The following is a 14,292-nucleotide window of genomic DNA, read 5'->3' as shown; positions in this document are numbered from 1 at the left end:
TCCGACCCACTTAGCACTGCAGCCCGGGACCTTTGTGCGACCTGCTGTTCTGTTTCCCCGTTTCAAGTATTAGTTGTTTGGAAACGCGTAATCTGCCCTGCCAATTCATATCTATGTGGAACAATTTGAAAAAGTGGCGTGTTGGAGGTGTGAAGTGATGTTTTCTGTTATACCTTCTCCTCCGTTGCTCCAGTTCTATCTGAGCGTGTTAGCGGTGCCGGCATGTTTTGTTTGCTTGTTAATTGTCCTGGGATGATTGAGGGTCTGTGTTTTGGTTAAGTGAGTCGGGCTAGTTTAGGTTGGGTCGCGTCTGAGTACATAGTAATTATACACTTGCTATCTCGTGTCTGCGGGGCAGCTTTTTTCTGGTTAACTAGCCCAGGAGTTGAGCGTAAGGACCGGTTTTACCAGTGTTCGTTGAACTGTTAGAGGCTGCACTTTGCTGTGCCTTGTGGAACTTTCCAACAGAGATGTTCTTATCATAGTTTCACTAAATTAGCCGTGATGAAAACTAAGTGATTTGATAAAAGTTCACAGTATTTGATGGGGTAATATTGGCCTTGAGAAGCGCTGCCATCGTCTATGAATTACAAGTGTTTAGATATTATAGTGATACTGGCAATTGTTAAATGGAGTCTCCTTCCTTTCAACTTCAATGTTTATGCTAACCTCGTCATTTGCTAGATGTAACCGCAACTTCTGTGCTGTGATTTAAGTGTCCTGTTATGTCAATAGAAAGTTTTGTGTTGGCATATGGTGGATAAAACCTCCCAGTGGTTAGCAATTATACTCTTCATTTTTGTTGGCTGACTTTTCAGTACTCACTTAAAAGCACACAAGTACTCGCTTAAAAGCACACTCCAGTTTTCTACTTTCTAGGAAATGTAGGTATTTCGGTTGTCCCTTCCACAACACGAGCTTCCTACCTTCGATGACACTTTAGCAACTTGTGAGCTTTGAGCGTGCATCATCAGTCAAAGCAAAACAAAAGGCAATGAATGCGTGCTGAATGCCGGGCATCTGAAAGACATACTGCCGTTCTTATCCTTTCGGTGGCAACACTCGATGTGAGTGAGCTTTCAGTGTTTAGCAGTACAGACATGCCGTTGCCCATTTCTGGAACAACATATATTTTGCATGCATACTGTGACACGATCAGTGCAACTCTCTTGATTTCATTAAGCGAGATTAGCTCATCACTGTAGTTGGTGAAAGGTTAAAGAGTTGAGGGGAAGCTCCTCCCACCTCTCTACTTTAGCAGCGCGAATACCGGAGAAGAGGTCGCCTCCTCTCTAGCGTTTGCTCTGCTGAAGCGGAAAGAGGTTAGACAAGCTTCCCATCAACTCCTAACCTGTCACCGACTATAGTGAATAAAAGGCTAAAAGCGCAAACAAAAGGAAGACAATGAAGATACACACATGACGGGACAGGCACTTTTCCAGGTGTGTGTATCTTTATTGTCCCCATTTTTTTTTGCGCTTTTAACCTTTTGTCCAACTAGCCCAAACCCAAGTTTTAATGCACTGACTATAGTACTGTAAGATTTATTTCTGAATCTTCTGGGCTGCCTCAGAAATGCTTTTCTTTTTTAAACGAAAAATAAAACAAAAGAAAAAAACAAGAAAATGTAGAGCATTCAATCTCCACAAATACAATTGTCGTCACTCGGGTGATTTCCCGACTAAACAAGAACATCCACAAAGACATCACCAACACCATTTTAAGAGAACTAGAATATCTCTAAAAAAATCAAGCAACCCTTCTTTTTAATATATTTTTCCGTATATAAGTACCAAAAAGAAGGTCGCCATACTAACTTTTCCACTCCTCAGTTGCTTTTACTAGAAAAGAGCATTTCAAAAGACATCAAAGTTTGGACTGTACCGCTTGACTCAGAACTGATTGTTAATTCTGAGAAACCTTTTTTCCATGAAGACGTATATATAGTAGTAGCCCGTCATTCTACTAGTGCTGGAAAGTAATTCAGTGGCAGTGATTGCCAAAATCAAATCTGGTTTTAAAATAGCCAGTAGTAGTGTTTTCGCATTCTTGAATCCAAATCGAAAACTGTTGCCTTTTCTCTTTGCAGCAAAAACTCTGAAAAACGCAAAGAGAAGTCGCGGGACGCCGCGAGATGCCGCCGGAGCAAGGAGTCGGAGATCTTCTCGGAGCTGTCCCAGCAGCTGCCGCTGGCGGAGGGCGTGACGTCCCAGTTGGACAAGGCGTCCGTCATGCGCCTAGCCATCAGCTACCTGCGCATGCACGAAATTCTGGAACCGATTGTCGGTGAGTTTGACATTCCTACCTAGAATGCAGAAACTAAACGCTGGATCACACACCTGCCGCACACGTGCGTTTAAGTGGGACCGATTGCGTCGCAACTGCCTGGGACCGCTTGCGACTAGGACGACGAGAGAATGTTCTAGCACCACCTATCGGATAGCCCTGGAATTTGTTCGATCTACATACATATCTTTTCTAATTTTTGTACATTATTCTTTCATTATAAGCTTGAACTAATTATCACAATGTTATAAGTGGTCGTTTTTCGTAGATGGTGCATAGGTTTGATCTCGCAAATACCACAAAACCCTTCGGTCTATCTTTGGCGTCGACTATTTTCTGCCATGTTGTTAAAGGGGAGACACTGGCTAGAGGTTGAACTTCTGAACTACTCAAGTGATCGGAATGAAATTTGCAGGGAAGATTTAACATCAGATGTAGGTGTACTTTGCAAACTTTCAGCTGTCTAGGACAACTTTACATACCTGCATAAGAAGTTGTGTCACTCTTCGTTAAGGAATCTATGATATGCAAATGAAGCTATTAAGCTTCATTTTAACTGCTTGAGTATAAAGTGGGGGATGTGGGACTTGGGGCTATCTAGTTTTTATAACTCTAATTTAGATATTTCAGGAAGAGTGATTACCTCAAACTATGAGATGCATATCTGTCGTATGTCAATGTTTGAAAAGATAGTTTTTTCTCAATTAGGACTTTAATGTAAAACAGAATAAAGTAGATAGCCCGATTCCCCAGTAAATTTCAGTTCAGAAACATCTTGGTTTTGATATCAGAATAATTTTACCTTCGAGCAAAATATTCCTTCATATGAAATTCGCAGCAAAAAGTGGAACGGAGAAAAATGCATTCAAACATTGAACTCCTTTCCTTTGTTACTGCCTCACAATGTGTTGAAAATATTTTATATCAACGTAACTATTATTACTAGGCAACACGCGACAATCTCGCCTAGTAGTAATATTCGAGGGCTCTACGCCTTGCTCGCCCATAACGTTGTTCGTGGCCATACCGGTATTTTATGTGCCACGAGCGTTCGGTTCACCGTGTTAGTTTCACACCGAACAAGGAGTAGCTCAAGAGAACCGTTAAGTAGAAATAACCGTTAGTACCCAGCAATGGTGACACCATCAAGCTATGGGGGCCTTATTTGATTGCGCTATTCACAGTGCATTTGGGGGGTGGGGTAGTGGTATGTTTGGTTCGGCAGAGGTACCCACATCGTCAGATCCCCCTACCTAACGTCTGAAAAGAATGGCAATCTTGATGGTGTAGAATGCTCATTGCGAAAGCACTGTGGAAGCTTTAACATATACACCACAGTAAACGCGTTAGCGTTTTCCGCCAAGTCACATTCAGGACTAAGTAACTCCACGAGCAAGCCATACTGCCGTGAACTGGTGCTGCTTTTAAGGAACTCGTGGCGTGGCGGCATTCCAGCAAAGCTTCACAGAACGCCACCAGGTGCAATTTTGAAATCTGTTAATTTGTTTTAAGATTAGTTTTCTTGACTTCTCTGCTCTCAGCCCAGAAACACTGGTTTAGGCTGGTATTACTGGGTTTGACCAGAGTTACCCTTTAAGGCTAGCGTAGCTTCTCCAGTGCTCCAACGCTGTCAGTGCGGCTTGCGCTTGCGAATGAGAGGCAGGGTGAAACCACTGACTCTTGCAGCAGTGTGGGGCTGTTGCACTGTGGAGGCTTGGCTAGCCTTGATAACATAGCACGAAATAGTTGACGCCGACTATAGATATATGGAGAGCAGTTCCAGGGCACCCTGATAGATGGCGCCAGTATTTTCTGTAGTCGTGTAAGAAGTCGCAAGCAGTCTTAACACAGTCAATCAAATGTAGATGTGTGAACCATCCTTACCTGCCTAACATAGTATGCCTTCTGTAATGATGGAGCAACAAAACTGTAAGCTCGAGGAGTTTCCCTGCGAACACTGAAAATCTGCTTCTTTCGAGGGTCTCGAAGAGTGTATTGTGTTCATTAGAAATCTTGAACTAGGATTTCTGAACAACAATTATAGTGTTTGTAACATGGAACTGTGCAGCCACGAATGAACGAAAGTAAGCCACGAGGGTATGCGGCATAAAGCGGCATCGGTTCTATGCTCATTTTGTTTCTCACGGGTGTAACAACATACTTTAGAAAGGAAGCTGAAGGGGGTCTTGAAAAAAGCGAACTAGAAGGAAATACTGGAATATTTTTATAGCGTGTATTTGAACATGATTGATTTCCACCAAAAATACTAATATGAGAAAATACAAAAAAAAAAAAGAAGAAAACACTAAACATGACATTATATTCAGAGCCTTCACCTGTCCAACATGTGCTGCTCATCTGGGCAAACATGTGCATCTGAAGTCCTGTCAAGTTAACCTTCCTTTGCGGGCACCACCTTAAAGGTTTGGCAAGGCCATTAAACTGTTACCCACCCATCAACTATGGCAAAAACGAAAGCAAGGACGAACTAACTGCTCTAAGAACGAGTGAGTCAGCAACAGGAGCAAAAGGGCAAACCGCAAACATGCCGTTTGTTGACCGCTCGGGAAAGGCAATGCCCTGACCTCTGGATATCATGTCACACGCTTTTGTAACTACTCGGTGCATCAAATTGAAAACCATAATTTTGACGTTTGTGTTCCCGGAGACCAATTGAGGATGATTTAAAGTCTTTGTGCTCAAATAGGGTCATTTCAGTTTCTTTTTAAGAAACAAAAATAGAATGAGAATCCTTGGTCACGAAAAGGCTTTAGTGAGATGCTTGAAAATTTGGGTTGTCCCATAGCATCTTACTTTTAAGGTACAGTAGTGCTTTGCGAAAACCGTTTCTCATCACTTGTATTCTTGTTTCTTTATTTAACTGCAGCCATTGTAACAACATTTTCTTAGAAGCACAAATTAAATTGATGTTGTAGAGAATGAGGACCGGACTCTTAGAAATGCCTCTGGAAGCAATCTTCGAGCAAGCAGTGGCATCATATCACGAGACCTTTATCACGAGGACTTAGGGCTAATTGCCCTGTCTGATCTCCTTTTGCAAGAGTGAGGATTTGTTGTGCTATCAAAGAATTAGCTCTCGATCCTTGCCGCCATGCATAATCCCTTGGTAGGTGTAAGAGATTGTCAGGGGCCGTAATCTTGAGGGGCACACTGCAGTTCGGCGAAGATGACTCGGGCAGATGTTTGAGTTTACGTAATGATACATTTGGCTACACAGGCTTGGTGTCATTGGTGCAGGCTTTACTTCAGAAATGCCCGTTTTTTGTACCGTGAAATGTGTGAACCCTCCTGGTACTAAATGCTCCTCTTTGTACAATGACAATTTCTTCTCAACATTTTTGTTTTTACAAGCTTTAGGCATTACTCCCCCATAAAGTTCCACTTGAACAAGCAGTATTTGTGCTGACTCTAAATAGATTCCAAGCACTGCTGACTCAACCACAGTTCAAAGCACGATCAGTGAACACGCACTGTAAAAGAAATATCATTTGGGCTAGTTGGTCTTGGGTAAGTTACATTTAGAAAGTAATTTGTTACAGTTACAGTTACTTTAAAAAAAAAGTAGCAAAGTTACCGTTACAGTTACCGCAACAAAAGAGTAACTTGTTACAGTTACAGTTACTTTTAAAAGTAACGATGTTACTTTTCTATAACACAGAAAAAAAAAATTTAGGAAAAACTAGGAAACTCCTTTCACCAAGATTTTTTTTTTCATAAAGTTAAAAAGTGTGGTTTTTACTTCATATTGTGACTTAGCAGCAGTTGCTTCTCGATATTAGCTTCTGAAAGTGTCCTTCGTTTCATGGCGAACACGTGCCTGCCCTTGCTGAACAGACGCCCAGCTGGCACACTGAAAGGAATTGCATGGGGGCAAACGCGGAACCAATACAAATTCCCTATCCTTGGTAGCATTAGCACATTGCTGGCTCACTGACGGTTGCGCTGGGTTCATAGAGTCCCTTGACATATTTTAGTTTGTACCCGGCAAGCCAGAAACAAACCCCGCGCAAACAGCAGTAAATTTTGCCTCGATTGTTGACACCACGCCGGAATAGTGGGACAGAATCAAAACACAAAACATGCGCATTGTGGAGTAGTGGCGCTAATCAAAATATGAAACATGCGCAGTGCCCTCCTCGTGTATTGTTGATTCACGGTTGATTCACCCGATTAAAAAGTGTTTGTGCAGGAAAAAGAAAAACTGCAACATAGGTAGATTGTGCTTCAGATACTAAAATGTAAGTGTTCAGTCACAAAGTAGAAGTGCGTGCGTAAAGATAGCTAGATATTTTTTTTTCATCAAATCTACACGTGGCTATATTCAGGTCGTGACTTGTGAGATAGAACGCGTATTTACAAGTTTGTGGAAGGCCAACTTGACACTCGAAATGTTGGAACAAGCAATTTGGAAAGTGCAAGGAATAGCTAGATTGTACTCGTCCATTGATACATTATTCATTGGAAAGTAACGACAGAAGTAACGTCCTTACCTTTACCGTTACCTGAAAAAAAGTAATAGAACTACAGTTACAAGTTACATTTTTAAAAAGTGAACTTGTTACAGTTACAAGTTACCAAAAAAGTAACGAAGTTACAATAATGCGTTACTATCGTAAAATACCGGGCAAGCGCCCACTCAAACTTTGGGGATAATCGCAAAAAAATGGGGGAGGGGCGCTTGTCCGGTCATCAATTTTACATGCAAATGTACTGTGCGTATTTTCTCAGATCTTACAAATTTGGGAATGGGCGCATAATGTGGAATGGGCGGATGCACGGTATTCCACGGTAGTAACGCATTTCTAATCAAGACTGGTTGGCACACATAGCTGGAGAGAATGACAGCATTAAGAGACAACAGACAGTCAAAAGAAATAAGCAGAATGAGCACTGCCACGCTCTTCAGCACATGACCAGTTCTTAGTTGGGCGCTGTATTATTGCTCGTTAACCACATTCGACTCGAAGTTAGCTGGGGGCTCCCTGTAACATGAAGTTACCTGAAGCCAGTCTTCTTCATTGCGTGTCTTTTCTATTAGTACCTGTTCTTTTATTTTAAAAAATAAACAGAGTTGCAGACAGCAGGGAGCTTGATCGAGTCAAGTGGCATCTTTTGGTTAGGCTTTGGCATATAGACCGAGCACAGCCACGTTGTGTGCTTCACTGACGGTGTGGTCTGTGGCAGATGTGTCAAATGTAATTAAAGACGGAGGCAAGTTGTTTTACTCTGTACACTTGAGCTGGTTCGCTCATTTGTTTGCATTTGACCGAGATTGACCGTGCTATGATCTCTTGAACACTATGGAATGCCAGCATCATCTCTTGGGTGGCCCTCAAACCTACTTCTTATCTGCTAGGTATAACTAGACCGAAGGCTTTGCAGTACCTGGGAGATTAAATCTAGACACTATCTATGAGAAATAGTCGTTTATGGCATTGGCAGTACTGTTTCAAGCCCATGGTTCAAGAATGGTGCATAAAAGGTATACACACAATGGAAGCACTCAAGGGCTGGCCGATAGGTGGTGCCCGTGTGCCACCTTGTTCTGTCGTTTCGGTTGCAGGATGTCGTAGCTCAGCAGCCGATCAAGGCCGGTTTGCACATTTGCGTTGGCTTACGACCGAGTTCTTCCGATTTCTCGCGACGAGAGGACCCTTAGCAGCATTGCCAAAAGCTTTTCAAGCCACGAAAGAAAGAATGATGCGTGGAAAAAAATATTAAATATACGGAAATCTTTAGTGTTCCACGGCTAACACCTAAATCCAAGAGGTGTTAAGGCACTCGGTAGTAAGTGGTCGCAGTCAGACGCAAATGTCTCTACCAGCCTTTAACTTATGAATCCAGCGTGATTCCTAGAAAACTTTGAATGTAGGGCTAGCTACTGACTTTCTTCAGGTCGTCCCTACTTTTGCACATGTGTCTCTGCAGAGCTAAAAGAAGAGAAGGTGTCCAGTGCTTACGACGCGTCCGTGCTGGAGGCGCTGGACGGATTCCTGGTGGTGCTGTCAGCAGACGGAGACGTGCTTTTCTTGTCGGAGAACATCAGCCGCCATCTTGGACTGAATCAGGTAAGGTTTCAATCTTTAGGGACTTCGAGCAAACGTTACGCTCCGCCGAAGAACGGCATTCGGGTTCAGCGTTTGGCCCATCGCGGTAAGAGTCCTCGGGTTTGGTTTAGCGTGACAAGTCGTCACCATTTTGCTTTCAGTGTTCCTTCGGTGTTGGATAAAGGTTATTAAGATTGCATTAAGACTATATTCTGTTTGGTGTCAATTTTTTCTATGTGCTGTCACCATCAGAGTTAGCTTCTTTATAATGAGTGACCTCTTGTTTTGGGTTTTGGGTCTGTTAAACAGTCAACTGTGTTATGGTACTAGAAGTGAATTCCAGTACTACAGGGCTGTAATTTAGGCTTGGGATCGACCTATCCCACAGTTCCTTCCGTGGCATAGCTGAAACGTGACAGTTCAAGAACTAAGTGGCAGCCCCTTCCACCTGTTTCCACTCTAGCAGAGTGAACACTGGAGAGGAGGCAACCTCCACTCCACCGTTCGCTCCGCTGAAGTGGAAAGGGGTGGGAGGAGCTTCCATTTCGTTCTTGACCTGCCACTGACTACAGGCACTGTCATAGTTCTTTAGCAGTTAACTGCACTGTCTACGGGAAAGTTGTCATGCTTGGGGCTGGGCTTTCCTTCATTAAAATCGTTCTAAAGATGAATAATTCATGAATTCCTAATGAGTAGGCCTCATCATCATGTCTTTAGATCAAGTTATTAATATATAAATAAAAGATTTGACTCATGAATGGTGAAGCATATTGCTGGCATCCAGAGCTGAGTTTGGAACAGCGATCTTATTCTGTAGCACAGGGGTCGGCAACCGGCGGCCCAGGGGGGACATTGTGCAGCATTCGACATGCTTCCAGACATGACCCCACCCCCCCACAACGGCGCATGCACACACACATGCACTTCAAGACTAGTGGCACAAGAATTATTGTTGGCTGCAAGCCTGGTGTACCTAATTGGACGTATTGACTCTGAAGCGGCCTAGCAGGAAATCAGCACCACAGTGAGGCATTGGAAATTGAGAATTAAGGTTGTTGTATTTAGCATACTTTTCGTTTGGAATCGCTGTTCATACTATTGTCAATTTCAACAGTTTCTGTCGCACTCAGAGGCTCGCTATGAGGATTACAACCAAGCAACTTTTCAGAAGTTTAGCAAAAATCTTATAGTCCACATTACAAAGAGAATGTGGACGGTAACATGTTTTTTAGTTTGTCTCGGTTATTGGACTTTGAAATCAGAACTGTGTAGCTCTGCATGAATGATGGAGGCAGAACCTGCAGCTTCAGGAGCCACACGAAATACAGCCTGCAGCACTGAGCATAGCAGCTCACTTTCTGCTTTATCTGTTATTTTTGTGATCCGATCACCTCTCGCCTCTCTGCCTCCCCCCTCCTCCCCCCTTCTCCTCCTTCTTGCCCTGGATTTTCATCCGGCCCACTCTGTCTCCGCTTTGCAACAATGTGGGCTGCAGCAGCAAAAGGTTGCCGATTCTAGTACGGCCATGTAATATTATTTCTAATTATCTTGAATAATATGTTTTCATCATGATTCCTTCATAGCAGTACTGATTGCTGCTGTGCTTTTCTCATGATTTGTTTAAACTGTAGATTTGTTTCTACATTCTTAGTTATGTCGAAGTCTCAGCTGAATGTGCATCCCAATGGAACAAATTGAGCATTATTCCTGTTGCTTCCGGATATAGGGAAGGTAAGACCTTTTTGAGAGAAAGGGCTTAATGAGACTCCTCTTTTGGGGCATTTTCCCCTCAAAATTCTAACCACTGTCCTCGTGTGCTGAAAGCGCTACAGTGGGCATGGAACAGTCTCAGAACTTATGAAAAAAGCGAACATAAATAAAAGAGGCTATTAATCAGTTTTCATACTTTGGCTTGGCTATGCATTTGGCTTTGCATTCATAAAGCATACAGGTTTTATATTCTTAACATTAGTTTCTGAAAACGGAATGCATTAATTCATGAAACCGAAATTACCACATGTCCTCCTCAAGTACTTCTTCCCCCACTGACTGATGTTCATGCATCCATATGTGACACATCGAGTGCAGTTTAGTGGGACTCTCTTCCGAAATAAACAAAAGCGGGATTATTTCTTGGTTTTGTATAATTCATTCAGCCATACCTGCCAGAGGTATAGCAAATGGGGTAATGTACTGCCATAGAGCATCAGAAGCATAAAGATAATTTCCAGTCACCACCTATGATAATTTACATCACGATAATGTCACAACCTCACAAAGGAGGGAGAGCGATCTTATTTAGCTTCCACTGCGAGCTAATGTTAAGCAGCAAAGGTACAATCAGCATGCAAATTAAAACCAAGGTTTCAAGCTACTCCAAGGATCAAGCTTGCCACCAGGATTGAGTTCCAGCGACACTTCCTAGATAAGAGCGCCGTAGTTCTGAATTTCTGGCGTCGCCTAATCAAGGTCAACGAGCGCACAGATTGGATGCAAGTGCTGCATCAACGTTTGGCTTAGACACGTGTTCATTCAGTCCGAACATGAGTTCTATTCGACCCACTACTTACAACAGGTTTCAAGGCGGTAACATAGACGTCTCGACTAAAAGTTTCCATGAACAATAGCACCGCCACTTTATCGGAACATTAAGGGTCTCGGAGGGGTAACCGTAACTAAACCAAGCTACAGGTTACGGGAAAATGTGACCAATTAGGATGAATTATACTCATAACTAGTTACTTTACAGCTCTAGTTACGACCACGTTTCATGGACCAGGACAGTTTGCTGCACTCTCTACAAAAGTGAGAAGGCGATAATGGGGCACCGATAGTCGCACGGCCGTGTTTGGATGTCCCATATAGATACTGCCCTTTACGCAACGCGGCGGCAGCGGCGGATATCCGAGCCATTATCTTGGCTGTCTTGGAGCGGTTTCTCTCAAGGGGTGTGACTAACTCCGCTCTTCGTGCTGTTGGGCTACAGGCGATCATAAATGTGCCACGTGCGTATCTCCCTTTCCCCGGTATCGCGCTCGCAGTATCGCCGGTGCGGTCGGTTCGTCAACTGCTTGGTAGACTCGTGGGGCAAGGAGAAATCTGTTGAATTGGATCTTAATCTGTACCACCCGGAACAGCCCCCATGCGTGTCTCGACAGTGGAGATAAGGATCGTTCCCACATTTTTCACGTGTGTGTCTGACTGTGATCGACCGCTTGGGAATGCTTGTGACGAGAGGACATGCTGGCTCCATCTATTGGGTGTTCTTGGAACACACCCCGTCCGCTTATACAGGGTGTTTCAGAGAACGCAGGCCAAATCGCTCGTGCGAAAACTACTCATCGCAACGAAAAAAGGCTTGTGGCATTGTGGTCCTGGGCCGGGGGCCCATGTAAGAAAAGTCTGGGATAATTAACTTGTTAATTATTTTTGCCTCATTAACTTTTTTATTATTGTGTTTAAGGGCATGGTTTAAATTAGAAAATTGTTCAGCATTATCGAAAATCACTAAATCAACAAATTGCAGAACGATAGAAGGCACGTGAAGCATTTTACGGCTTTCTGAAGAACTGCACAAATTTGACGAGTGTTTAAGTTTCGGTTTGTTATGGGAGCGCATCTCCACCCCGACAGCACCGCACCCCATGAAGAGATAGTGCAACCAGACTCTGCTGCGTTGCGCGGTGACAGCCCAGCAGAGGTTGGTAGCACTATCTCTCCACGGGGCGCGGTGCCATCGGGGCGGAGATGCGCTCCCATAACAAACCGAAACTTAAAAACCCGTCGATTTTGTGCGCTTTTTCAGAAAGCCGTAAAATGCTTTGCGTGCCTTTTATCGTTCTGCAATTTGTTGATTTAGTGGTTTTCGATGATGCCGAGCAATTTTCTAATTTAAACCATGCCCTTAAACACAATATTAAAAAAGTTAATTACGCAAAAATAATGAACAGTCTAATTATCCCGGACTTTATTAATTTTCCTAAATAGGCCCCTGGCCAAAGACCAAAACGCCACAAGCCTTTTTTCATTGCGATGAGTAGTTTTTTCAGGAGCGATTTGGCCTGCGTTTTCTGAAACACTCTGTATAAAGTGTCCCACAAAAAAAAAAAAAAAAAAATTTACAATTTTTTTTTTTTTTTTTTTCTTTTTTTTTAAAGATAAGCTAAGCATTGTTGAACGCTCATTCTTTGCCCAAATGTAGCCCCAGCGGTCCCAACCGGAAGGTTTCAAAGCTAACCGTCATCTTGTTAAAAAATTATGACCAGGTTTTTTAATTTTCAGCGGGAATTTTTTAATTTTCAGCGGGAAAATGGCGGCCGACGGAGCTCTCAAATACGTGGAGGCGAGCGGCGCCAGTCACCGAAAATGGGAAATTACGGGTCCCATTTTCCCATCGAAATTTTCAGAAATATGTTTAGCTTTTGAAAGAGATGACAGTTTATTTCAAAACTTCGACATCTGGTTCGGACTGCTAGCGTTACATTTGGGCGGAGAGCGAACGTTTCGAGATGCGTGGCTTATCTTAGTAACAAAAAATGCACCGTAATTTTTTTTTTTTTTTTGGGGAGGGGGGGTACATGTTGCATGTTTTATGCATCATTCTTTCAGTGTGAGCTCGAAATGATTCTTACGGTGTTATAAGTGGCTATTTCTCATAAATACTGCATAGATTCGATCCCTCGAAGACTGCAAAGCCTCCAGTATAGTTATACACGGCTCGGTAGTGTTGCAGGCGACAGATTGTGCCAGTGTGTCCTCTCATTGTAAGCGCTGAAAAGCGGTTGCAATGTAGTCTATGTATGTATATATACTGAGTAATACTGAGTTAAAAAGTATGTATATCGAGTTAAAGGGGTACGGAAACGAAAATCGAAATATTCAGATTTCGTTCGGAAATGAGTCAAGCACGACGGATAATAACCGTAAACGACAATCGCCCCTTTGTATTTTGAACGATTGGCTATATTTTTCGTTCTAAACGGTGCGAAGAGAAGCGAACAGAGAGCGCAATGTGTCATGGGATATCCGGCGCTAACAAAAACAGAAAAAAAAGATTCCCCACATTCGTGACGTAGCAAAGCTGGCGTGGTTATGAGCTTTGCTGTTGGTGGCGCTGTCAGCGTTGTGGTGGTGCTAATAGCGTCAACTTCAAAATACCTGTGGGCTGGCCTAAGGAGCACATAGCTTCCACAGCACTGTGGTGGTGGAAACGGAGTGGAAGAAGCAACTTTTGTCAAAATTTTGAGCGACGGCCTAATCTTCTAGAAGGAGTGTGGCTGTGTCTGGGTACACAAATGAGGGTTTGGTACAACGCGCGATTTGTGAGTTGAGGAAAGCTATGAAGGAAAATGTTGAATTCCAAAGAGCGGTGGTGCTCCAATGGAACTTGCTACGTCATGACTATGTAGCTAGTTCCCCAACGTTGCTAGATTACCTCCCAAATAGGCTCCACATGCATCTACCAGGTGCACATTGAAAGATCATTTAATTAGCTTTAAAATGAGTTTTCTTGTGCCTTTCCACGAAAGACTGGTATCTTTGAGGTAATGCTGCAACATGCAACACATTAAAACTAAAAATGAGTGTTGGAATTTCTTTTCTGTAGCCCTTTAAAGATATGTGTATGAAGTTAAAAACATAATTTTCCATTTTGTTACTCACAAGGCAAGGAGAAGTGAAGTACAGGCTGGGAAGCACTAATACAGAGAAGTGGCGTGGGAAAGATTGGAATTTCTGTGTAGTGAAGCAAATTCATAAAACGGAAAAAGTATCACTCTGGACCGCCGTAAAATACTGGACAAGAACCCCAGTGCGAAAGTTAAAAGTAATCACAAATAGACAAAGATGGGGATTTATGTAGGACGGAGAGCAAAAAGGCGGAAGGGTCACACGATAGGATAGGCCCTTGTTTGATCTGGCGGTACGGTGCAGGAGCTGT

The 14,292-nt window shown here is 43.1% G+C and overlaps 1 protein-coding gene across 1 annotated transcript in view; it reads left to right on the top strand.

Moving 5' to 3' along the window:
* The window catches only part of LOC8041650 (hypoxia-inducible factor 1-alpha), a 216,962-nt gene that overhangs the window by 90,372 nt on the left and 112,298 nt on the right, over positions 1–14,292 (top strand). The window contains 2 exon segments of the mRNA XM_029992579.4: positions 2,090–2,286; positions 8,236–8,375. Of these exon segments, the coding sequence (XP_029848439.2) occupies positions 2,090–2,286; positions 8,236–8,375 (337 nt within the window).

This window comes from Ixodes scapularis, unplaced genomic scaffold (genome assembly GCF_016920785.2).
Source record: "Ixodes scapularis isolate PalLabHiFi unplaced genomic scaffold, ASM1692078v2 PGA_scaffold10__122_contigs__length_95168666, whole genome shotgun sequence".
Classification (NCBI taxonomy): domain Eukaryota; kingdom Metazoa; phylum Arthropoda; class Arachnida; order Ixodida; family Ixodidae; genus Ixodes; species Ixodes scapularis.
Note: the sequence above shows the minus strand (reverse complement) of the source record. Positions and strands in the feature narration are given on the sequence as shown.